Source organism: Staurois parvus, unplaced genomic scaffold (assembly GCF_062004578.1).
Source record: "Staurois parvus isolate SC_StPar_1 unplaced genomic scaffold, SC_StPar_1.0 ptg000025l, whole genome shotgun sequence".
In the NCBI taxonomy this organism is placed as follows: domain Eukaryota; kingdom Metazoa; phylum Chordata; class Amphibia; order Anura; family Ranidae; genus Staurois; species Staurois parvus.
The window spans coordinates 10828876-10853681 of NW_028317821.1; the positions used below are offsets into that span (position 1 = coordinate 10828876).

At 42.2% G+C, this 24806-nt stretch overlaps 1 protein-coding gene across 2 annotated transcripts; it reads left to right on the plus strand.

The window, feature by feature from the left end:
• TDG (thymine DNA glycosylase) lies at nucleotides 1-24806 on the plus strand. Of its 2 annotated transcripts, none has more exons than XM_089651831.1 (10): nucleotides 1-49; nucleotides 4176-4435; nucleotides 6464-6693; nucleotides 6787-6856; nucleotides 7412-7547; nucleotides 16365-16447; nucleotides 16532-16626; nucleotides 19871-20042; nucleotides 20426-20554; nucleotides 22111-24806. In XM_089651831.1, exons 2-10 carry the CDS (start codon nucleotides 4228-4230, stop codon nucleotides 22218-22220), a joined length of 1233 nt encoding a protein of 410 aa, XP_089507957.1. In that variant the 5' UTR covers nucleotides 1-49; nucleotides 4176-4227; the 3' UTR covers nucleotides 22221-24806. The 2 variants fall into 2 exon arrangements, with proteins under 2 accessions (XP_089507957.1, XP_089507956.1); XM_089651830.1 differs by lacking the exon at nucleotides 1-49 and adding an exon at nucleotides 471-626.

Below are 24806 nucleotides of genomic sequence, written 5' to 3' on the forward strand. Positions count from 1 at the left end.
CACCTCCCTTCACCAGACCTGACACATACTGCAGCTGTCCTGAGTGGAAGTAAGTGTGGGTTCCTCTGTGGCTCTGATTACAGTTGGGGCAGCAAATATTCTCCATTAATACCATGTAACCTCCATTAGATGAGCCATCACGTCTATGAGCTCTAGGGCTCCGAGCTCTGCATGGTTGTCCATGGAGATCTATAGGGATGGTTTCTCAATCAAGTGATCAATTATCGATAGTACGAATCAGATGTGATCACACCGTGTCTAATGACACCCCCATCAATACAAGTTCCGTGGAGTAAGTTAGTTTGCAGTAAATAGCTGAATCCACAATCGTTGGGATAGAATAAAATACCACCCATGATGCAAAAATGAAGCCCTCTTCCCATCCCCCGTAGCAGCATGGACCCCGGTAGCCAGAGAGTTAACCCCCTTCCTCCTGGATGTCATCACGTGGCGCGTAGTCTTGCTCTGGTTGGCCGGCGGTGCGGTGACGTGTGTTCTGTGTGTTTGTACGGCTGGAGAGACCCCTGTGCTGCCATACTGTGTTCAGAATCCTTGCTGAGAGAATTCGGGGGTATCAGACTCCCCACTGTAGAAAGAACGACCATGGAGGCTCAGGACCCCGGCAGGTATGCCCGGAAAATGGAGCGGGGCTGCGCTGTGCGTCTGTTTGGGGTATTTAACAGCGGCCTACAGGGAGGGAGAAGTGCGCACGCGCAGAGCCCTGGCCATTGTGTATTATGGAGGGAAGAAGTGGAGCAATGGAAGCCAGCAGTTCCATTCATTCCCTTCTAGGTTTATGATTAGAGAGGGTGTACAGCTACTGTCGGATCGCTTGTGCGGGGACACTGTTCAGGAGGCTGGGATTGTCATTTACCATGACTTGAATATTACATGATGTAGCCGAGTGTAGATAGATCACCTTGCAGCCTTATGTCAGTCGGTTTAGTGCAGTTAGTCGATGGCAGGACAGTGTGGGGGTCAGCAGCAGGCTCTGGTAGGTTATGATCAGTGTACACAGCTGTTGTCCTGTACGCTGATCACCTCCTCTGTACTGAGCAGTGCAGGTCCTGTGTGCAGGACAGGAATACTGCTACCCAGCTGCTATCTTGCACAAAAATAATCTACATCAGTGCTCAACAACCTACAAGGTATAGGGGGCCCCTGATGTCACCCGGGGGGGCCCCACACATACAGTTTGCTCTGTATAATGCACATATGGCAGGGCTGTCATAAGAGTGCAGACAGCCAGGAGGAAATAATGAAAGGGAAATGAGACTGGGGACACGCCACAGGTGTGGATGGAGACTGGGGACACGCCACAGGTGTGGATGGAGACTGGGGACACGCCACAGGTGTGGATGGAGACTGGGGACACGCCACAGGTGTGGATGGACACTGGACAGAGCTGGGGACACGTTACATTTCTAGGGGAGATCACTGTCATATATCAGGGCAAAAAGCATGTCACCAGGGAACTCTATAAAAGGATCCAACATTTTATTGAATGATCACATCAGCGTATAGGATAATAACATTTTGGAGCCACATTGGAAAGAGCTGGGGACACCATACATGTCTAGGGGAGATCATTGTCATTACATCTTTATTAATCAGGGCAAAAAACATGTCACCAGGGAATTCTATAAAAGGATCCAATGTTTTATTGAATGATCACATCAAAGCATAGTACAGCGACATTTCGGAGCCACACAGGACTGATGAAGGGGTCCTGTGTGGTTCAGAAACTTCCCCATCCTGTGACGTGATCATTCAGTAAAACATTGGATCCTTTTATGGAGTTCCCTGGTGTGCTGGAGACATATTTTTTTTGTTTTGACGTCAACCTTGTCTCCAACCAGTGGTTGCTACAGCACCTATGCCATTTTTAGGAATGTGTGCGTTGGGAACATTGCTTTGCACCTTTTATAAATCAGGGCTCCAACCAAACAGTTCATGCTCACAACTGATGAGGGCTGTACATTACCCAGATCAGTGTATTTCAGTGGTGGGTATGGCCAGTTATTTTCCAACCCGCCACTGAAGTTCAGTGTCATTGCATGTGGAGCGAGTATCTGCAGTTAGGAACGGAAGAGTTTGCCTGGATGTGAACTGTCTGCCTCCAGGAGTGATTATCCATCCTTAAAGTGGTTGTAAAGGCTCAAGGTTTTTTTACCTTCATGCATTCTATGCATGCCGCTGGATGGCTTCATTTTAAGGTAAATATTTCATAAAATGCTAGTGTTGTGCTTTGCTAATGCATACATTATGATATTATCTTGCAGGAGGTAATTGTGTGTGTGGGGGGGGGGGTTCCCCCCAAGAGACTTTACTACCACTTTAAAGCAGAACTAAAGGCACTAAACGTACCTCCTCTTTAACAGTCTGAGTCTTGCACCAGCATCTTCTCCCTGGTGCCACTCTTCGGATATCTCCATTAGCTGGCACAGAATGGCATAACTCCTGTGCATGCGCACAAGTTGGTCATCCTGGCACACAGGGACTGTGCTAGAGATGTAAGCTGAGCTGCACAGTGCACATGGTGCAGAATACTGCGAGCAAGTAGGTAGCTGTATTTTATTGCAGAACAGTGTATGTCTTTTCTGCAATACTAGCCTGTCTTTTGTTAAATGCCTTCAGTGCTGCTTTAAAAGCAGGTAATCAGTCCATGTGCGATTACATGCAAGAACTGTCAGCCTGTCACATTGATTTAAATAGGCTTCCTGTCCGCAGCTGATTGGACACTCACACTTTACTCACACTCGCCATTGAAAATCACTGAGCTGGGACAGTGTATGACAATAAATGTCCTTGTGTGCATGAGCCCTAAGACTGCTGGAGTCCTCCAAATTCACACAAGTACCATTGGGCTGCCTATATTTTCACACAAGATTTTAATAGGAAAATTAATAAAAAATAAAAGACTAAACTAAATGTCTCATTCAACATTTTTTCTTTTTAGCCCTTGCTCACACAGGTTTCAGCTTCTATAAAATCAGTGTGTACATAAAATGTTTGCAAAGCCTTTAAAACAAATAGTGAGTTACTCTTTCCTGCAGTGTGTTGCAACAAATGTGCATTGGGAGGGTGTAATGGGGTATCATTCGCAATAAATGGCACCACAAAGACATCTGTGCATGTAACAGGGCACCAGTGGGAATGAGTCCTAAGATCTGTGTTTACCATTCCCAAGGTGGAGGTGAATCAAAAATCTTCAACAAAGGTGTTCAAAGCTTGCTGAAAGCTGTACACACTACTCTTATGCAAGTTGATGCTCATGTGAACAAAACCATAGTAAAAATTATTGCTTCTCATTTTATTTTCTTGCTCAGTTGGGAGATGTATTTTGTCAGGATATCCTGTGGCAAGAAAAACGAAACCAGCGCTCAAATCTTCATGCTGAATTGGGGTACTGTATCTGTCATTCTGTGAAGTGCAGCCCTTGAAAGATCAGGAAATCTTGGTACTGATAAAGGAAAAGCAAAGAAAGGGCTCATGCTCTTCGTGTATTACCATGGTAAAAAATTAATTTATTAAAGTGCATTGTCACAAATCAAAGGAGATTAAAACAGAGACAAAGAGCCAGTGGTAACAGTCCCAGATGACAGGATACCCTTGATGCGGTAAGCTGATGCGTTTCAGGAGACGCATTTCCTTCAGCTAGATTAGACCTGCTACTCTTACACATATAGGGCAATAAAAGAAATGAGAGAAAAAAAACACACGCTCTTCATGACAAAGTGGGTTCCGCCCACTTTGTCATGAAGGGGGTGTGGTTTTGTTCTCATTTCTTTTATTGCCCTATATATGTAAGAGTAGCAGGTATAATCTAGCTGAAGAAGGAAGTGCGTCTCCTGAAACGCATCAGCTTACCGCATCAAGGGTATCCTGTCATCTGGGACTGTTACCACTGGCTCTTTCTCTCTGTTTTAATCTCCTTTTGGTTTGTGAGTATGCACTTTTAAGCATTTTAATAAATTAATTCTTTACCACGGTAATGCACAAAGAGAGTGCACCCTTTCTTTGCTTTTCTTTTAAAGATATCTTGTGCATTTAAAAACCTCTACTGAGATTAGAAATTGTTAGAGGGGAACAAAGAAATCATTCTTGCTTCTCAGTAGTCCAAATATAGCATACAGCTGTTTCATTACCAACACTTTGTGTATTTTTCTTTTCAGTTATTACACTTTCCAGCAAGCTCAGGCGTTTTATGGTTACCCCTACCATCAAATGATGAATGCTCCAACAAATCTGGAACTGGGTAACGAGCAAAGGACTCTACACACCCTCACAGGAGTCCCAACCCATGAGCTGCAGGCATTTTCTGGCATGCTAGGTAACGAGAATCAAATGCTTCATAGTATGAATGGTTTACCCTGCTCCGAGCCTGTGAAAATGCAAGCAACAGAAGTCCCAGAGCCTCCACAGGAAACACAAGGTAAAACTGCTTATCACGCATATATAAATTTAGTTCAGTTTCTTATTTTAAACTATGGCTGGACATTTTCTGGGAAAAAAAAAATGGGAGGACATGTACATGGGGTTTATACAATTACCATTAGGATTTTCTCTTTTGCAGCATAAAAAAATTGAGTGGCATGATCTGGCCATTAATAAATGGTTGGCTCTAAAAAGGGAACTACGACATATGTAAAAGTTAGCCATACATACTGCAACAATTAGCATTTACATAGATGTGTGGACTTGCTCACAAATATAATTTGGATATAAACACATGCATATTGTTCTATATATTTATTTTTTTTTTTACACACTGCAAGCAAACCCGTAAGAGCTTGTTCTCAACCACCACACAGCATTCATTGTGTGCTGTGAACATACTCTGCAAGACATTGTTAAAACCCATTTCAGTGCTTGCTTTTATTTTTTTCCAGCTTGTAATTGATATTTATGCACTGCAGCATGTTGTATTAATTGCAGCATATCGAAAAGGCATGCAGCATTGTCCTGTCTATCTTCAGCTCACACTAAAGCAGCACTTTGGCATGGGACACTTGTTCTTGCATTGGGACTGCATTAGGCAAAGCGCTGGTGTAAATAAGCTCTAAACAGATGAGACCTTCCTGCGTGACCAAACAAGAGTCAGACAAAATGTTGTACACAGCCACGTCCTGCATGCTAATGATCACTTGGCAGTCAGTTTTTTAGATTGTGATGCGATAGGCTTGGGGGAAAAAAAAGTCTGGTTACTACATGATTTGTCACTGTCCAGAAACATGAATCTACATCAAAACCGCTGGGGCACCCTGTATGCACACACTTGTTCTGGGTCTGCTGTATTCGCTTCACTGTTTCTTCTTGTTAGTCAGCACAATTTTAACCCCTTGCAGTGTCACTATCATACCAGGCTTTTCTTTTTATATCTGCTCATCAGACATGTGGACAAAACATGTCCACATACATACATACATACATACATACATCCAGTTCTGTTTTAGGCGTATCGGATCAGAGGTTAGGTGGGTGTAAACAAACGGGAGTCTGTTTATCCCTGTCCGCCCATAGAGCAGAGCAGATTCTGAGTCCACTCCGCTCTTTTACATGGTAACACACACACTCACATTCTGTACACTGTGCTCTCAAAAAACACACTCTAGATGCTCTAACAGACATGCACTCCCTTTTAGGGTAATTATGCAAATATTCATGATCACAACTTTCTTTGTTTTTACACATATTTTCTTTTGAGTTTCCTCTATGGTCAGCACTGGTGAATGAAGTAGTATCTTTTTCTTTTTTTTAGCTGTACAAATCAAGTGTGCATACAGTATATTGGGCAATATACCAAATATATATATTGGGCAATATACCAAATACATTCAAGTGTACGTCAAATTAAACTTTCTAGATGCTTTCTCACTTTCTGTCCTTGTGATCATTGTCACCAGTATTAAAAGTGAAGCTATCTCTAAAAATTTACAGTTGTCCCAGGAACTGGAGATGAGGGGAGTTTTCCGCCCCTTTCACACTAGGGGGATTCTGTTCTGATCGGCAAGAGATCAGCTCACAGATCCCCTGCAGATTTAGATCGTATCAAAGCAGGCAGATGACACATCCCTGTTCACTTAGCTTCTGCAGTGCTCTATGGACGTCCGAGATTACACGGACCCTGCTGTCCATTTACGCCCGGCTACCCACTTTTCTGATACGCCTAAACAGAAGAGGATGGATCACCTTCCATTTTGTTTTTTGGTTTTTTTTTTAGCAGACTGGATTGGACTCAGAGGTAAGTGGGATGAAAATGGACACAAGTCTGTTTACACCCTCCTGTCCATAGGGATGCATGCACTATCTGACCAGGTCAGCCTGAAAAACTGACAAGCAAACCTGATTGGATTGCCTCTGTGAAAGGGGCCTTACAACTACAATGTTAAGAAAATTGTATGAAAGGACTGCTAATGTTGTTTAGCTATATGTAATATATATGTTTCTGGGTCTTGTTCAGAAGTTGCAACAAAGGGTAAGAGGAAAAGGGGTAAGGCTCCAGCTGAACCTAAACCAAAGAAGCAAGCTGCAAAGAGTGCAAAGACCCCAAAATCGGCAGGAAAACAAGAGAAAATCACTGACACTTTCAAAGTGAAAAGGAAAGTGGACCGATTTAACGGGGTATCTGAAGCTGAACTTTTGACAAAAACTTTGCCTGATATTCTTACATTTAACTTGGACATAGTTATTGTAAGTAAACTCTAGCCTGAAGTTTTACAGCTTTCTGTGGGTTGCTTACAATGCAGTCATGTTATATTTGTACTTTTCATATCTCCTCTTCAGATTGGAATAAATCCAGGTCTTATGGCAGCTTACAAGGGCCATCATTATCCAGGTCCTGGAAACCATTTCTGTAAGTCATCTGCTGCATGTTTGATATCTTTGATCTGTGTTGTGCCAGCAAATATCAGTGTGTCCTCCCAGTCACCCATACCTGGATAGTCCTTATCAGGCTCCATGTTATATCGCACCCCAGATTGGGATATTCACTGCAGTGGCTTTTGTTATCTATAAATAATAATTGTTTAATCGGTACTCTCACCAACATTGACAGGAAACAGTCCTTGGTTCATTCTAAATATATCATGTATCCTTTTTTTTTGTTTTGTTTTTTTTTTTTGTTTTTTTGGAAAACGCTTGGTTGCTGGCTATCATGCTTATTTCCTATCTTTTGATATTTTGGATCTCTGTACGAAGTAAACATGCAGTTCTGACTTCATTTGCCAAATGCTCATTCTGTTTAGAAGTGTTGAGGCCATGCAACTAACATTTTCCATACATTTTTTTTTTACCCCTAACCACCTGTGTGAATTTATAAAATATATTGGTTTATGTAGTGACTGAATTGTTATGGACATGTAAGTCACCATTTTATGAAATCATACTAATTCCTAAGTGTTTTTCCTAGGGAAATGTCTGTTCCTATCAGGGCTCAGTGACAAGCAGCTGAACCACGCTGATGACCATGCACTTCCAGAGCAATATGGCATTGGCTTCACGAACATGGTGGAGAGAACCACTCCAGGGAGCAAGGACCTCTCTAGGTAAGAAGAGTCAGAACATAGATGGACAGCTTGAGGTAATCTAATGTTTAACGATACATGTATAGAGGGATTGCTAAACCTGGAATGCTAATAGTATTGTAACCCACCTAACACTATTTGCTGCATAACTGCTTACAATAAAGCTAAACCGTTTAGATGAGGGAATATTCCCAGGCGGTTATTGTGTTCTGTCAACCAGCACCCACTGCCTTCAGAATACCAGAACAATGCCTGCATCTGATTGGCACTCATTTTAGTTGAGAATGTTCCTCTCTGCTCATTCAGTTTCCAGGTCTAAGAATGTCAGGCGGGAGGGTGCTGACAGGGCCACCCACAGCTTAGAAATTGGCTCCCTGTATTGCCAGCTTAAAGTGATATTGGGTTCAGATTTTTTTTTTAAACAAACATGTTAAACTTACCTGTTCTGTGCAATGGTTTTGCACAGAGTAGCCCCAAACCTCCTCTTCTCGGGTCCCCCGCTGGTGCTCCTGGCTCCTCCTCCCTGCTGAGTGCCCCCAGAGCAAGCTGCTTTGAAGGTATTTGTGCATGCCAATAAGGAGGGAGAGCCCAGCAAAAGCTGCTGCTCTTGCTTGCATCATTGGATCGAGATCAAGCTCAGGTAAGTATTTTGGGGGGGGGGGGGGGGACTTGAAGGGGGGAGCTACACACTAAAGGTTTAGAACCACTTTAAGGATAGTGACAACACTTTTTAGAGCTTTTGCATCTTTTGCTGCCCTTTGAACACTTAACAACTGGTCATGCACTGGTGGTCACGTTTACCCTTAGCTTTCACTCCCTATAAATCTCCATCTCCCTTCCATTGCCCTACAGAGCAAGAACACCAGCACTAAGCCTGATGTTATTCAGCTGTAGTGTGTCTACCCAATATAAAGACAGAAGTTGATTTACTAAAGCTGTGGAAGATAGCCAATCAGTTTCTAACTTCAGCATGTTAAATTAAGCTTTGAAAAAAAAAAATTAAGCTGACTGGTTTCTTTGCAGAGCTGCACCAGCTGTTGCGATCAGTTTTTTTTTTTTTTTTTGTCAAAACTTAATTGAACAAGCCAAAGTTAGACGCTGATTGGCTACCATGCACAGCTGCACCAGATTTTGCACACTCCAGTTTCTTTTGGTATCTGGCTTTGGGTACTGCAAGGTTTCAGCATTAATCTGCTTGTTAATGGAGCAGAGGCTTCTCTTGCTAGATGGGGTGACATGCAACAGTAGTGGTTAGACTTGTGCTAGCCTTACTTTAAAAGTCAAGTTAGAGGTTGGGGTGGGTTAAGAACTAACTCCTTGGCACCGGCGGTATGCAGATATGTGGCCTCTTGGCGGCTGGGTCTACATATTTGCGTACCAAATGTAAACATGCGATCTAGAGCTTTTTGATCATGTGACAGCTAATCACGGCGGTCCCTTGACCCAAAACCCTGCCTTTTAAGTGGTTTCTGACGCCGTGAGGTGCTGCCGCCAAGGGGTTAAAGCATGACTAAAGGCAAAATTTATAACATAATAAATTTAAAACATAATAAATTTACAAAGAATAATCATTCCTCCTCCTCTTCATCACAAGTAGATATAGAATCAAGCCATCTATCCCAAACTCTGTGATATTTAGCGGGCATCCTCTGTGTATATAAATTACCTACTTATATGGTGCTATTTACCGCAGCTACCTACTGTGAAAACGTAGGCAAAAAAAGAGTCTGAAATTTGTCTGTTTCTGAACTAGGAAGAAGACCAAGCAGGCACTGTTTAGGGCAAAGGGTAAGAGGAGAGCCCATCTTGTCATGGAGAAACTGGACCACCTGAGACCAGTAACCCTGTATGAGAGGACAGGACTATAATAAATGAAAAAAAGTACTATCAGGGTCCCCACATTTAGGGCAGTGTGGGCTATATTGTGGCCTGTATTTAGACAATTGAATTGGTGTCAAGTAGGTTCTATGTATAATATATAGCTGAGTAAGACGGTCCGACAACCTTGGGGAAACCATCTTAGTCGAGGACAACACCTCCTCCCAAACAAAGTCGCCAAACTGGGCACGTAGAGCATGACTGAGCTGGAGATAATGAAACCACAAAGTTGGGGAGATCATTTTCCCCCTTGAGGTCTTGAAAAGACTTAACTCCTGCACTGGTGAACACCTGGGAAACATACAAAATCCCCCTGCCGATCCATAAGCTACAATCAGGGAGTGTGCGCAGTTCGGGGACATCAGGATTATCCCACAAAGGGGTATAAGCATGGATATGCGGAAACTGCAAATGTCCAGAGGCTAATGACCAAATTTTACAGTGATGATATAGCAATCCCCTCCGGCCCCCCACGGCCACAAGATCCTGCACACCCCACAGTAATAATTGAAAGGGATGAACAACCCAGGAAAAAGCCGGGGCACACACCAGTGCAAGGTATCTACTCCTGTCTCATTTGGAAAAAATGAGTTAGTTGGGTTGCCAAATAATAGAGATTAATATCTGGGAGCGCGGTACCCCCCAGATGCCTGTGATTTTTAAGGGCACGCCATGACAGTTTGTGCCGAGCATTACCCCAAACAAAAGATTTAAGCATAGAATCAAGGGATTTAAATACGCGCAACGGTAAATATATAGGTGCGTGCCAGATAATGTGAAGAAGTTTAGGAAGAAGCACCTTAACCAAATTAACCCGTCCCATAACCCCAAGGGGAAGATGAGACCAGGCCTGCTATCTGGAATTTAACATGGGATAAAGGGGTTCTACATTAAGTCGGGAATAATCCTCAGCATCACGAGAGACCACAATCCCGAGATAAGTAATTTTGCTGACCCTAACCAAAGGAAGACTAGCCTGTTCCCTAGTAGGGGCACCAAAATCTAAAGGAAGAATCTGGGATTTCCCCCAATTTATACAAAGCCCTGAGAACTGGCCGAAATCTTCAATAAGAGCAAGAACAGCCCCAAGCGAAGGGCCCGCATACAAAAGCCATATTATTATTATTATTATTATTATACAGGAATTATATAGCGCCAACAGTTTGCTCAGCACTTTACAATATAACGAGAGACAATACAGCAACAATACAGTTCAATACAAGAGGGATAGTAGGGCCCTGCTACTTGGCGCTTACAATGTCAACGTAAAGTCTCACCGTCTCTGTTAATAGACCAGAGCGCAAACCGTGGATATCAGGATGCAATCGGAGAGCTATGACCAGAGGTTCTACTGCCAGTGCATACAGTAGGGTAGATAGGGGGCAACCCTGACGAGTGCCCCTAGAGAGGGGATAGGAATCCGACACCCAACTACCCATTAGGACCCTAGCCGTAGGAGCGTGTTAAAGTAATCTAAGCCATTTAAGGAACTTGGGCCCAAAACCAAAGTTGCGTAAACATTCCCATAAATACCCCCACTCCATGGAGTCAAAAGCCTTAGCTGCATCTAGGGAGACCACGACTCTAGAGCCCGTATCATCATGGGTAGCTTGCAAATTCATGAAGAGCCTCTGAATATTGAATGCCGTATTCTTAGCTGACATAATGTTATGATCCGCCAGGTGGTGCCTCAGGTTGCCAACTGACAGACCTACTCAGAGCGTGGGGTCTAAGCCCGGGCTGTGCTTTCACCAGAGCCCCTGATGGTGGGGATGGACTTGAAACAGTCCCGGGCCAGGTCACGACCTCCGAGCAGGCCCACCAGCGGCCGAGGAGACCTTTGGGGACAGGTACCAGGAGAGCCAGATATGAAGAGGATGGCGGCCCCAGCAGGGTAGTAACGGATCGTGGGCCCGTGAGGGTAAGCGGGGTACAGAATCGGTAGGAGAAGAGTAGTCGGGTCACACGCAGGGTCAGCAGGGAAGTCAATCCGTAGAATGGTCAGGGCAATCCGGGTCAAACGCAGGAGCAGGCAGAGTAGTCAGGACAATCCGGGTCAATCACAGGAGCAGGCAGCGTAGTCAGGGTCAATCAGGGTCACTAGACAGGTACAGGAACTCGGGATCACAGGAAGACCTTGCGGCAATCTGTGACAGTGCAGGGCATCTTTAAACAGTGCGCCCTGCACTGTCATTGGCCGGCTAGGACGCGCCCCCGGCTGTCATTGGGCGCCTGAGGCGTGCCCCCGGCACCTACTGCGCATGCGCGGCGTCCTGTCAGCCGCGGCTCGCCGGGACCTAGTGCCTGTGTCCCGGCGCGATCTGCCGCCAATGCGCATGCGCGGGGGACAGAGCCGCGATCGCGGAGCACGGAGCCGCGATCCCTGACACATAATCCCGACCTGATCCGAATGAATTAGATCTAGTATAGCTTTATTTAGACGCAAGGCCAGGGCCTTCGCCAAGATCTTAATATCCCATTGCAGGAGGGAAATGGGGCGATATGACTCAGGGAGTGAGGGGTCCTTCCCGGGTTTAGGGTTGAGAACAATTAAAGCTTCGCACATAGACGGGGGAAGAGAGGCAGACTTAAAGATATGTTGATATAAAGAATGTAAATGGAGGATTGATTCCTGAAAATATGTGTAAAACTCCAAAGGGAGTCCATCAGAGCCCGGGGCCTTTGAGGGGGACAGATGGGCCATAGCCTCAGCAATATCTTCCGTGGAAATAGGAGCCTCCAGAAGACCAACCTGAGGGGGGTAAGGGTAGGAAATGGTATGGTTTGTAAAAATTGTTTGAGCTCATCCGGAGAATCATGAACCGTGGAAGAATAGAGATTAGAAAATAAGTTACAAAGCTCCGCCGCCACCAGATCTGGGTCAGGGATACTGGCACCCGAGGCGCTCCTCAAGGAGATCCTGACGGGGGGGGGGGGGGGGGGCGAAGGTCCAAATGGGACTGCTATAAGGCGATCAGCTCGTTCTCCACACACAAATATTGCCTGCCTGGCAAAAAAGATACGTTGTTTAGCCTTCTCAAAGAGAAGATGATTAACCAGACTAGCCTGCAACCTGACCAATGAGGAGACCTCAACCGAAGGGTTAACTTGAAACAAATGTTCTAGATCAAGTAAACGCTCCTGTGCCTGCCGAACAGCCAAGCTAGATGTAGATTTGTATCTTGAGACGTGGGGCGTCAAAACACCACGAGCTAGATTTAAAGGAATCCCAAACGGAACCAAAGTCAGCTGAACCCACGTTATGTGCAAAATAACAACCCCAAGCGGTCTGCACATCCTCCAAATCTGGGAGGACAGTCAGCCAAAAAGGATTCGACATATAAGTAGGGGAGGAAGAAGGCTGGCTGAGTGTCATCCAGTAGGGAGCATGGTCTGACAACACCCGAGGGACAAAACCTGCATCCCCCAACTTGGATAGTAACGATTTAGATATAAATATATAATCTATGCGAGACATCGTGGAGTAGGAGGCCGAAAAACAGGAGTAAGCCCTGGTCATGAGGTGCAAGTATCTCCAAGTGTCCACCAGCGCAAATTCCATCAAACGTTTACCAATTTAGGTAACATGGGATGGAGTAGGAGCAGAGGGGTCATAATCCAATTTATCTAAACTAGGGTCTATAATCATATTGAAATCCCCCAGCCACATTGCAGGAATACCAGGATGACATGCAATGAACGTCAGACCCTCATTGAATAACGCAAACTGAAAGGGGGGAGGGATATAGTAGGCCAATATCAACATTTCAATGTTATTAAGAACAGCATGTAAAAAAAGGAACCTGCCCTGTGGATCCGCCTGCGAGGTCAATAACTGGAAACGGACAGTCTTACCAATCACTATGGCAACATCACATGAATTGGAGGTGTAGGTAGCTTGATAAAGCCAGCCAATCCAGGGTTTTTTAAGGGCCATCTGAAGTTGACCGGTGACGTGGGTTTCCACAAGGACCGCCACATCAGCCCGCAGAGATTTTAGTTAGGACATAATTGCAGTACGCTTAGGTCGAGCTCTCATACCGCGGACGTCAGGAACTTAAGGGAGGCCATGGCACTATAAAAAGTAAAAGGTTGGGCAGGCAAATCCTCAAGTGCAAGACATAGTATACAATAGGATCAGGGGGTAATACCAAATACAGGTATACACTTATCTGGGACATAGATAAACGAGCCCCATACAGTGGCACCATGAAATCAGCAATGGATAGCATGACATTCCTCTTAAGTTTGCAAACACAGTATAAAACAAATAGGAACAATTGGAACAAATAAGAAAATAAGCTATAGACTCTGGACCAGCATGGAGAAGGGAGCAAAACAGAGCATCCCACTACAGCTGGCCAGGGAAACCACACATAAAGTTGCATAATGAAAAATAAAAAACAGAGCTCCGCTCACAACTGAATTCTGCGGACAAAAAACAGCAACCACGCCCAGGGCGTGGGAACAGAGCTCCAGGTACTAGGGGAGCGAACAATTCGCTGAAAATCAGTACACAACTCAGGCTGCCAGGTGTCCCATTAAAGTAAATAACCCAGAATAAAACCAATAAAAGTAAAATAAAGAAGAATAGAAAAAGAAAGGAGAGGGGGAGAGGAAAAAAGAGGAGGAGAAATAAAGGGAAGGAGACACAGAGAGGGAAGAATGAGGGAGAGAAAGGGGAGAAAAGTAGGGAGTGAGAGAGGATGGAAGAGAAGGAAAAAACTAAACAGACAAAAGGGGGGAAAAAAGAAAAAATAAATCTGGGAAAAGTAGAGAAAAAAGATTGAGGAAGAAAGGAGGAGAAAAAAAGGAAACCAAGTAGAGGGGGGAGACATCAAACATCTAGAGCGAAAGTGCGCAAGACTCACAAAAAAGGATGTAGAAGATCAGGAGACCGCAGCTGAAGCTGGAATATGAAGCATTTGAAAAGAAAAATAATGGGAGGAAAGGAAGAGGAACAAACACCAGTAAATAAAAAAGGGAAAAATGAGATGGTGAAGACAAGGAGTAATAGGAGAGGAACAGACAAAGGGATACACTCTCGGGGCACCGGGCTAGGGGGAGACCAAGCATAATAGCAGAAACCGTCCCAGTAATAATAATGAGTAAAAAAGAAAGAAAAGGGGGTATATCAGGCCAAAGCAGGTCCTGGTGCTGTCCGTTGATCCAACCAGGTCAGCATCAATTCTGGATCTTCAAATAAATGAACCTTGTCATCCCCCACGACTCGAAGTCTAGCAGAGAAAAGCATAGCATAGGGACATACGGTGGATCTGGAGTTGTCTCTTAGCCTCCACAAATTGCGCACAACGTTTTTGGACCTCTGCCGAAAAGTCTGGAAAAACCATGACTCTGACATTCTGGAACGGGATACTTCCCTTTTCCCTGGTTAAGACGAAGAATTGTGTCATGGTCCCGATAGTTCAGAAATTTGGCAATAAACGTGCTTGGCGGGGCTCCCTTGGGTAGAGGCCTAGAGGCCAAATAATGGGCGCGCTCCATCACGAAGGTAGCGGAGAATGCCCCCCTACCGTGGGTAGCAGTGAGTAACGATTCCAAAAAGGAGGCCGGGTCGGGGCCCTCCACATTCTCAGGCAGACCAACAAACCGGAGGATGCAGCGGCGAAGCCTGTTTTCCATATCATCTTGCTTTTGCAGCTCTGTATGAATCTGATGTTGCAGGCGTTCGGTGGTGACTTGTAATGACGGCAAATCGTTCTCCATGTGACTAAGCCGCGCTTCCGCCTCCGTAACCCGCTCCTGGAGTTTTTGTAAATCCTGTCGAAATATCGATCTTCACCTCCTCAATCTTACAGGTTAAGGTACTCTGGCAGTTAGAGTTTGCTTCCAGTACCTTGTTAGTGTCAGACTTCACTGGTTCCTCCGAGGCAGAGGCTCCATCTTCCACCGCAATGTCCTTCTCTTTATGGCGGAACTTATCAAGTTTACTGCCAGCGTCGGCACCCTTCTTCGGCAGCGACATATTACCAGGAGATGGAGAAAAGTTTAGCAAGCGTAACAGGTGTTAGTATGAGCAGGATAATAGTCAGGATCAGTGGAAGTGGATGAGTCTCAGACGGAGCTCCCAGAAGTGTACCCTACCCCATGCTGCTCCAGGCCACGCCCCCCATATTGTCATTTTACTACTGGTTTACCAAGCATGCGCAGCTACTTTCTGGAAAAAAAAAGTGCAGCTTCAATCTGAGACATCACACAGGTGTGTTTGCTTTTCAAAAGAATTCTTTTAAAGTGGATGTAAACCCGTCAATTTGAAGTATAACCAAAGGCAAAACTTTTTTTTTTTTTTCTTAGTTTTGGATAGAGTTGAGAGGTACTAGAATGCCTGTCAGTTGTTATTGCTGTCTGTGCCCCCATTAGAGAGATTCATCTTCTCTATTTTGTCAAAGTAAAAGAAAATCCCACATTTTGGGTTGTCCCCAGAAAAGTAATAGAGGGGAAGTCTTCCAATAGGTACACTAGTTCTGATGGCCTGGGGGTCCCCAAGGAATTTCCTTAATTTGCAGGGAATTCCTGTTTGGCCATGGAACAGGAAGTGAAGGGAAATCTCTGCAATGGGACACAGATGGCAAAAAGAAAAATATCTGACAGGTGTTATAACCTTCCCTTGCTGTATTCAAAATGAGAAATATTTTTTTGCCTATAGTTCTACTTTAAGGGCTCGCTTTTAGTTCATCTCTTGGGAGTGAAGAAAGTGAGCCGTGTGTGAAGAATCCATTGGGACTGATTCTGGCCACACAGTCTGATTTTGTAATGCCAGGGCCTAAAGAAATAAGCAATTCAATTTATATGCACTTAATGATACTTTATCACTGAATAGTATTTAGTAGGTATAAAAAGATTATGTTGGATGGTAACATGTAGCTGGATTTAAAAGTAAAACAAATTTATCATATCAGATTTCACTATATCCTAATATCACTTCTCTCTGCTTTCCAGCAAAGAATTTCGGGAAGGTGGAAGAATACTTCTACAGAAGCTTCAGAAGTATAAACCACGTATAGCTGCCTTCAATGGAAAATGTGAGATAAGAATGGTTTCTTTTACTACATGACGTCATATTGTAATCATATCACGCCTGAAGCATTGTTTTCTTTTCCATGCAGGTATATATGAAATTTTCAGTAAAGAAGTATTTGGTGTCAAGATTAAAAAATTTGAATTTGGAATCCAGCCACACAGAGTTCCTGATACAGAGACAGTCAGTATTTTGCCTTGAAAATCCAATTACAAGTTTTACCAACAAAATGCTCTTACTGCACCTTTGTACTCTAAATTGTGAATGAGCCAGAGCTCACATGTGAAAACGCCATAAAGCAAGGATCCTTTCAAAAATAGTTTTATATATCAATTTAAAACCTATAATGTGCATAAGCAGAAAAAAAATCAAATTAATGTGGTGTGTCAACCTTTTGGCTTTAAAACGGTAGCAATTCTCCCAGGTACACATTCATGTAGGTAAATTCTGCAGGCATGTGGTCCAGTGTATATTTAAACAGTTATGCCAAAAAAGTGCTGCTAATCTACATGCCTCACATGGACATTTTAGCATTTATATCTGGAGAAGCTTTAAAATGGAACTATACTGCATCTGAGCACCACAAACCAAAAATGCTATTTAATTCATTTTTTATATTTATTGCAAATCTAATCATTTCACATGCTTTATTTTGCTGAGAAATCACTTTGATAAACACCCCCTAGCATTTCTGGCTATGGCCATTTTGAATAAGGGCAGATGATTAATTTAGCATTTACTTCCTCTAATCCATCTGCACTTAGCTCAGGCATGCATGCAGGAGGGTGTTCTTATCTGAGAAAACCCCTCCCTTCCTGAAGACTCCTTGGATGTACAGTCAGGTCCATAAATATTGAAACATCGACACAATTTTTAAATTTTTGGCTCTATACACCACCACAATGGATTTGAAATTAAACTAACAAGATGTGCTTTAACTGCAGACTGTCAGCTTTAATTTGAGGGTATTTACATCCAAATCAAGTGAACGGTGTAGGAATTACAACAGTTTGCATATGTGCCTCCCACTTGTTAAGGGACCAAAAGTAATGGGACAGAATAATAATCATAAATCAAACTTTCACTTTTTAATACTTGGTTGCAAATCCTTTGCAGTCAATTACAGCCTGAAGTCTGGAACGCATAGACATCACCAGCCGCTGGGTTTCATCCCTGGTGATGCTCTGCCAGGCCTCTACTGCAACTGTCTTCAGTTCCTGCTTGTTCTTGGGGCATTTTCCCTTCAGTTTTGTCTTCAGCAAGTGAAATGCATGCTCAATCGGATTCAGGTCAGGTGATTTGACTTGGCCATTGCATAACATTCCACTTCTTTCCCTTAAAAAACTCTTTGGTTGCTTTTGCAGTATGCTTTGGGTCATTGTCCATCTGCACTGTGAAACGGCGTCCAATGAGTTGTGAAGCATTTGGCTGAATATGAGCAGATAATATTCCAACACTTCAGAATTCATCCTGCTGCTTTTGTCAGCAGTCACATCATCAATAAATGCAAGAGAAGCAGTTCCATTGGCAGCCATACATGCCCACGCCATGACACTACCACCACCATGCTTCACTGATGAGGTGGTATGCTGAGGATCATGAGCAGTTCCTTTCCTTCTCCATACTCTTCTCTTCCCATCACTCTGGTACAAGTTGATCTTGGTCTCATCTGTCCATAGGATGTTGTTCCAGAACTGTGAAGACTTTTTTACATGTCGTTTGGCAAACTCTAATCTGGCCTTCCTGTTTTTGAGGCTCACCAATGGTTTACATCTTGTGGTGAACCCTCTGTATTCACTCTAGTGAAGTCTTTTCTTGATTGTTGACTTTGACACATATACACCTACCTCCTGGAGAGTGTTCTTGATCTGGCCAACTGTTGTGAAGGGTGTTTTCTTCATCAGGGAAAGAATTCTTCGGTCATCCACCACAGTTGTTTTGCGTGGTCTTCCGGGTCTTTTGGTGTTGCTGAGCTCACCGGTGCGTTCCTTCTTTTTAAGAATGTTCCAAACAGTTGTTTTGGCCACGCCTAATGTTTTGGCTATCTCTCTGATGGGTTTGTTTTGTTTTTTCAGCCTAATGATGGCTTGCTTCACTGATAGTGACAGCTCTTTGGATCTCATCTTGAGAGTTGACGGCAACAGATTCCAAATGCAAATAGCACACTTGAAATGAACTCTGGACCTTTTATCTGCTCATTGTAATTGGGATAATGAGGGAATAACACACACCTGGCCATGGAACAGGTGAGAAGCCAATTGTCCCATTACTTTTGGTCCCTTAACAAGTGGGAGGCACATATGCAAACTGTTGTAATTCCTACACCGTTCACCTGATTTGGATGTAAACACCCTCAAATTAAAGCTGACAGCCTGCAGTTAAAGCACATCTTGTTCGTTTCATTTCAAATCCATTGTGGTGGTGTATAGAGCCAAAAATGTTAGAATTGTATCGATGTCCCAATATTTATGGACCTGACTGTATGTCATCATTTGCCTATGCAAGGAAACCAGGAAGTAATTGAAAAAATGTAAGGAAAAAAAATGGTTAAAACAAGTAAATTTGATATACTTTTCTAATTCCTTGTGCCAGCACCATAAGGATTAAAAATGTTGATTGAGATTGTGAAGTTCGGTTTAAGATGATCTTAGAGTTATATCTAATTGGTAACTTGTTACTTGTACATTGGAGATGCCATGATTGTTATGCTCAGTGTTTTCACAACATGTTAATGCATTATGGCCCCCCATTCATTTTGTTTGGGCTGACCGTGCACCCTAACTAGTGAAAAAGGGGACGTGACTCTTTTTAAAACCGTACACCACAACATGTGGCATGTGTCTTGCTGTGCTGGTGCTCTTCCCACTGCTGTAAAAGTGTGTTGAGTTCACTCGTTACTGCAACGCATACTTTTGAATGAGCCCTAAAAATGGCAAATGATCATGTACAGTTTGACCAGCTGTATCAAGAGTTACCCTTTCACCTTCAGTTTAGTGGCTGCTCTTCCCTTTCTTGGAGATGCCAGTATAGCCTCAGGCCTACCTTTACTGTAGTCCTTTTTTTTTTTTGCACCTGAAAAGCTCATTTTAATGGGTGGTGTTTTTCTGCATTTGACATGCATTTGGAACACTCATCAAATTCAGGTCAGCAAAATAAATTGACTTTATTTGAGCAGTACGCATGGCAATTCAGAGGCTGCGTTTTGACCTTCTTTGTAATTTACTCTGTCATCATGCAGTGCAACTTTTGTGACTTATTCGGACTGTTCTAAGGATTGTTCACTTCTGGAAAGGGAGAACGGTTTGTGATTAAAGGGGGGCTTAAATGACCTTCCATCCTTGAAAATAAAGAATGTATTTGTAGAGCTCAGCAGGAAGGGGATCTTACAAATTACTGTTTCCTTCTTTTTTTTTTTTTTTTTTTACAGGTTTGCTATGTTATGCCTTCTTCCAGTGCCCGGTGTGCACAGTTTCCCCGTGCTCAGGACAAGGTACATCACTACATCAAGTTAAAGGACTTAAGAGACCATCTAAAGGGCACAGAGCTGACCAGAGAGGTTCAAGAAGTGCAGTATACATTTGACTTGCAGTTGGCTCAGGGTAGGTTGCTCCCCCTTTCTTTTTTCCTCATTCATTTGCTCCTTTAGAAGATAGTTTGTAAGTTGCCTAATCGCTCTGCCCAGATTTTGCAACAACCTAATTTTTCTGTAAGTACATTTTTAAAGAAGTTGCAGTTTTTATTTATTATTTGTGTTTATTAGCATTCTATATTGCATATAGAGCTTAGCTATGTAGCAGGCCTGTTTTAGTGAAATGGTATCAACAGGATAGTGCTTTCTGTACGTTTCCTCCCATTGCACTATAGACGAAATGACTTGGACTAAATGACTTGCCTATGTTATTAAGTGTTGTAATAAATGTTCTAACTGAAGATAAAGAAATCTTTTAGTTTTGAGCTTATGTACTTTTTGTCTCCTGTATAGAGGATGCAAAGAGGCAGGCTGTGAAGGAAGAGAAGTATGATCCTGGCTATGATGAAGCTGCTAGTGGGAATTTGAATGAGCAAAGGCCTAATGGAGACAGCAGTTCATGCAACTTGCCTAATTTGGAAGGTAAGTGCTCTGGTGGTGATTTTTTGCTTTACTTCAAGACTAGTATGCATTTGTGTTTTTGTTTTTTTTGTTTTTTTTAATTTTTTTTCTTGCATTTCCGATGCATTTACATCAAAGCAAAGCACAGACTGATATCAAATAAAGCTTAAAGTATATGTAAATCCTGCCAATGAATGTCTCCTGCTGCCTATAAAAAATGTGTTCAGCTATTTGGTAAGGGCAAAAAAATACCTGTCAAAGATTCAGAGCTATCCTGTGTCTTCTGAACACTGCGTTATCTCAAGCTAATTAGTCGTTCTTTCCTTGGACAAGATAATGGTGTCTATGTTTGTAGAGAGTAGGCTAGGAGCGGGTGAGTTGTTTAGTAAAAGACGACAAGGTAGGGCTGACACCATGCAGTCCACAAAAATGCTGCATGTTATCCACCAACATGACTTAAGACGGCCATAGGTGGATTGAATAACGGCTGGTTCAGCAGGTACTGGGTGAGATTCGATCCATCTATGGGCAGGCTGGTTGTACCAAAGTCAATCCATTGATTGACATGGGGACAACTAGCCAGTTGGACTTTTTCATGTGATTACTGCCAGCAGCTATAGCCTATAACAGTAATCATTGTGTTCCGAGAGGGAGGGCGCTCCGCTGGGAAAGCACAATAGCTCCACGCAAGGAATCCAGCGAATTTTTTTTTTTTTTTTTTTACCTTTTCTGTAACCGTGGTTGTAGGAAAGAACATTTAATCATCTATGGCTTGCCTTAGGACCCAAGTGCTTTTCTGGCAGATTTTCCGTACTTGCAGGGTCTTTAATGGGACAAAATGTAAGGAAATGTGCATGTATGCTTTTTTTTTTTTTTTTCGTTTTTTTTTTTCCCCCACTCATTTTATAACCCTTGTATTCTAACGCTTAATATCCTTTCCTTTCCCATACTTAAAAAAAAAAAAAAAAAAAGAAAGAAAAATATTTAAACATAGCTGTAATTTTGTAGAGGAGAACAAAATCTGCATTTCTCTTGACTCAGAATAGTGGATGTCTGCACAGCTGGAACTCCACCATTCTGTATATACAGCTCTGATTTCCACTTTAGCTTTTATTGGGGGAATTCAGACAAAAAATGTTGTATCCATTCCTCCCTACATTTTTTTATCTCTGCCATAGAGAAGACAAGCTATTGGTAAGTCATCACACTAGAGCTACAGAATGAAGGCTGGAGATCATCTTTAAGAACTAGCAGAAAACTGAGCCCTGTTTCACATCAGTTACCACTAAATACTCACACCGCACTGCGTGTGTCTGGTTTAGATGCAAAAAACAGATGTCAATTCCCAGGTATTATACTTGTATAGGGGGATGTTCTAGCTGGAATCTTATTTGATTTAGGTGCTGTGGTACCATAAAGGCAGAGTGAAGAGTAGTAAATAAAAACCTGTAAAGATCCCTCCCAGAAGCACAGAAGGATATGATGGCAGTAAACTTTGCAAGTTTTTCGTGCATTGAAAATTGTAGGAAGTTTATATTATTGTTTTAACTTTGATTTTGCACTTTTTTTTTTTTTAGCACCTTGTAACTCTGTTCAGAACGAGCAGCGGCCACCTGAGCTCCATACTGAGCAAATGTCTGCACTTAACCACTGTGAGGACCGGCCACAAGAAAGCAGCAGTGCTTAAGATTTGCTGCGTGTTCAAAGCTATGCAAGTGTCACTGCAGTTTTATTGCAGTCACAAGGAACTGAACCTCAGTTGAAGTTGACTAACTGAAGCCTTTTTTTTGTTTGTTTCAAATGTTACCTCTTATTTTTATTAAAATGTAAGCAGTAGTAGTAACAATTATTTTAAGGTAGGAATCTTAAAAAATTTAACTTTTTGGAAAAAGCATATTAACTAGAGTAGTCACAGTTGCTTTGTATTTGATGTTGGCTGTGTGATGCAGTTGTTCATGAACTGCATGCTCTACACTTAATGCTGTTTTATTTTTAGGAAATCATCAATTGTTCCATTTTTATATGGATATAACAGTGGTGCTGTAAATTTTGGACATCAAACATTTTTGTTTACTTTTAACAAAATAGCAAAATGTGTTTTTTGTTTTTTGTTTTTTTTTTAAACTTGAGCTGGATTGTGCTTGAGTATTCTTTTACCAAGTTTATGCATATACTGTATTTGTGTATACAGTGTATCTGTCAGGCAAAGTTCTCTGCAGGGAAGGTTTTTATGGTCTATAATACTTTTAGTCCACTATGACTGGCTACAGGCCGATTTTAGTTCCTTGCAATAAATAAGTGAACTTAACCCAATGGCAGCAGCTAAAAATGAGTAAATATTATGTTCTTTATTTAATGTCTTGCAAAGTGTTTTTTTACTTGAATTGCATAATTTAAGAACGCTCGCATTTTTAATCCCATGTCAAAGCTGTTATTTATTTTTTATTGTATGTGGTTGAATGCAATGTTAGTGATATCTTTGTGCTTTGAAAAGGATGCAACAAACAGGGGCTCATATTTTACCACCTTAGTCATATATAGTACCATTGTAGCAATGTAAGGTCAAAACTTGCACTGTGGACATAACTGTCTGCAGAGGCTTATAGAAGCCAATCAGAAATCGGCTAGTTCATTGCTGAAAGTTGATATGTAAAGTACACATTGTATGTGCATCTACTGCAGTTCCCTATTTTAGTGCATTTCAGTCCTCATATGCCTTGCCCCTTAGAAATACCTTGACATATATTATTTGAATTGTTTAGTTCACTAAAGCAGTATAGAACCCAAAACTGTAATATATTTCATAATTTACCAATTATTAATTGTGAATACATTAGTTTTCTTTTTTTAGGCTCTATTCCCTCTGTCACCTAGTGATCTGGCCAGTAACTCACCTCCTGTATTAGATTGCCTGCACTCTGAATGAAAGAGCAAGCTTTAGACAGCAGCATTGTCAGTCTTGGCAGAGGGGAGTGTTAAATGCACATCAGAATTAAATACACTAACAAATTGAAGTCAAAATCCAACTAACACTTTACAAGCAGTTACAGCAAACTGTGTTTTTTTTTGGGATAAAGGTTTTATATAAAAGCTAACCATTGTAAGCACTCCTGTCAGTGTTAAATGGTTTGTCTCTCATTGCTGTAATTGCTGTGTCTGCAGGACAGCTTGTTCTGTTGAAAATCAGACTTGCTGGCAAGAGCAGTAGGTGAAAATAAAGGAAAGACAGCCTAGAAAAGAAAACTAATGCTGCCATCACATCTAAGAATTGGCAGGCTGCAATATAATATTTGCTTTTGGGTTTAATGCCGCTTTAAGCAAAACAATTTATGCAAGTCCTAAAATCCTGGACTGTGTGTGAATCTTTGGATTTGGACACTTCTGTAGTGTAAAAAAGCTAGAAACTACAGTAACCAACTGGCTTTTTATGCACAAATGAAAAACAATTCACATGTGATTTGTTGCTGCAGGGTTTTTCACATCATGTTTTTTTTTAAATTGGTATCTGTGTAACAGATTTATAAATGATTTGTTGGATATTAAAGATGAATTGAATTTACAGTGATATATATATACCCTTGCTTTACAGCCTATGAAATAAAATAACTGGTATTACCTTCCCTGCCTGGATTGTTGACAAACTGTAACTTGCAACCATTCGGGATGTTTCTACCTCCTTGAAGGCTGTGTATTGAGTTGTATAAAAGGCATCTATTGGAATGGATAAGCAAATGGTCTCTAAGGGCAGCTGGAAATTGCTTACACACCATGGCAAGGAACGTGATAACCTTTCCTTTTTATCGCATGCTGCAGTGATAGTCACTATAAGTTCAGCTTTAAGGCCTGCCAACCTTTCAGCTGTGCTAGTGTTGACACAAAGTACATCATGGGCATCATGCATTCTGTAGTTCTGCATTATTACAGTTTTGTAGTAAATATCTAATGACACTATTTAAAAATCAGGTTGGAAATATCAAATATGGGACCACTTTATGGTGCTATATGTAGAATGGTTATGTCACATTGGTGTATTGCCTTCCAATCTTCTGGATGATGCCATTACCATATTTTGTTTTCTCTGGTTGTCACATAAATTTTTTTTCCTTCTTTTAATAGCGTTTTCATACTGCTGATAGCCTAATTTAAAACTTGTTTCTGATATATTGGTGATATGATATAATCTTTTACAACAATGTAAGCCAACATATGTTAAAGTATACTTTGTTTTTTTTTTAATTTGTCCACAAAAAATAAAAAGCTTTAGAAATGTTGA

Coding starts and splice junctions, on each gene's coding strand:
- TDG (XM_089651830.1), top strand. CDS start 604: ATGGAGGCTCAGGACCCCGGCAG. Junction 6,857..7,411: donor AGGTCCTGGAAACCATTTCT/GTAAGTCATCTG, acceptor TGTTTTTCCTAG/GGAAATGTCTGTTCCTATCA. Junction 7,548..16,364: donor GGGAGCAAGGACCTCTCTAG/GTAAGAAGAGTC, acceptor TCTGCTTTCCAG/CAAAGAATTTCGGGAAGGTG.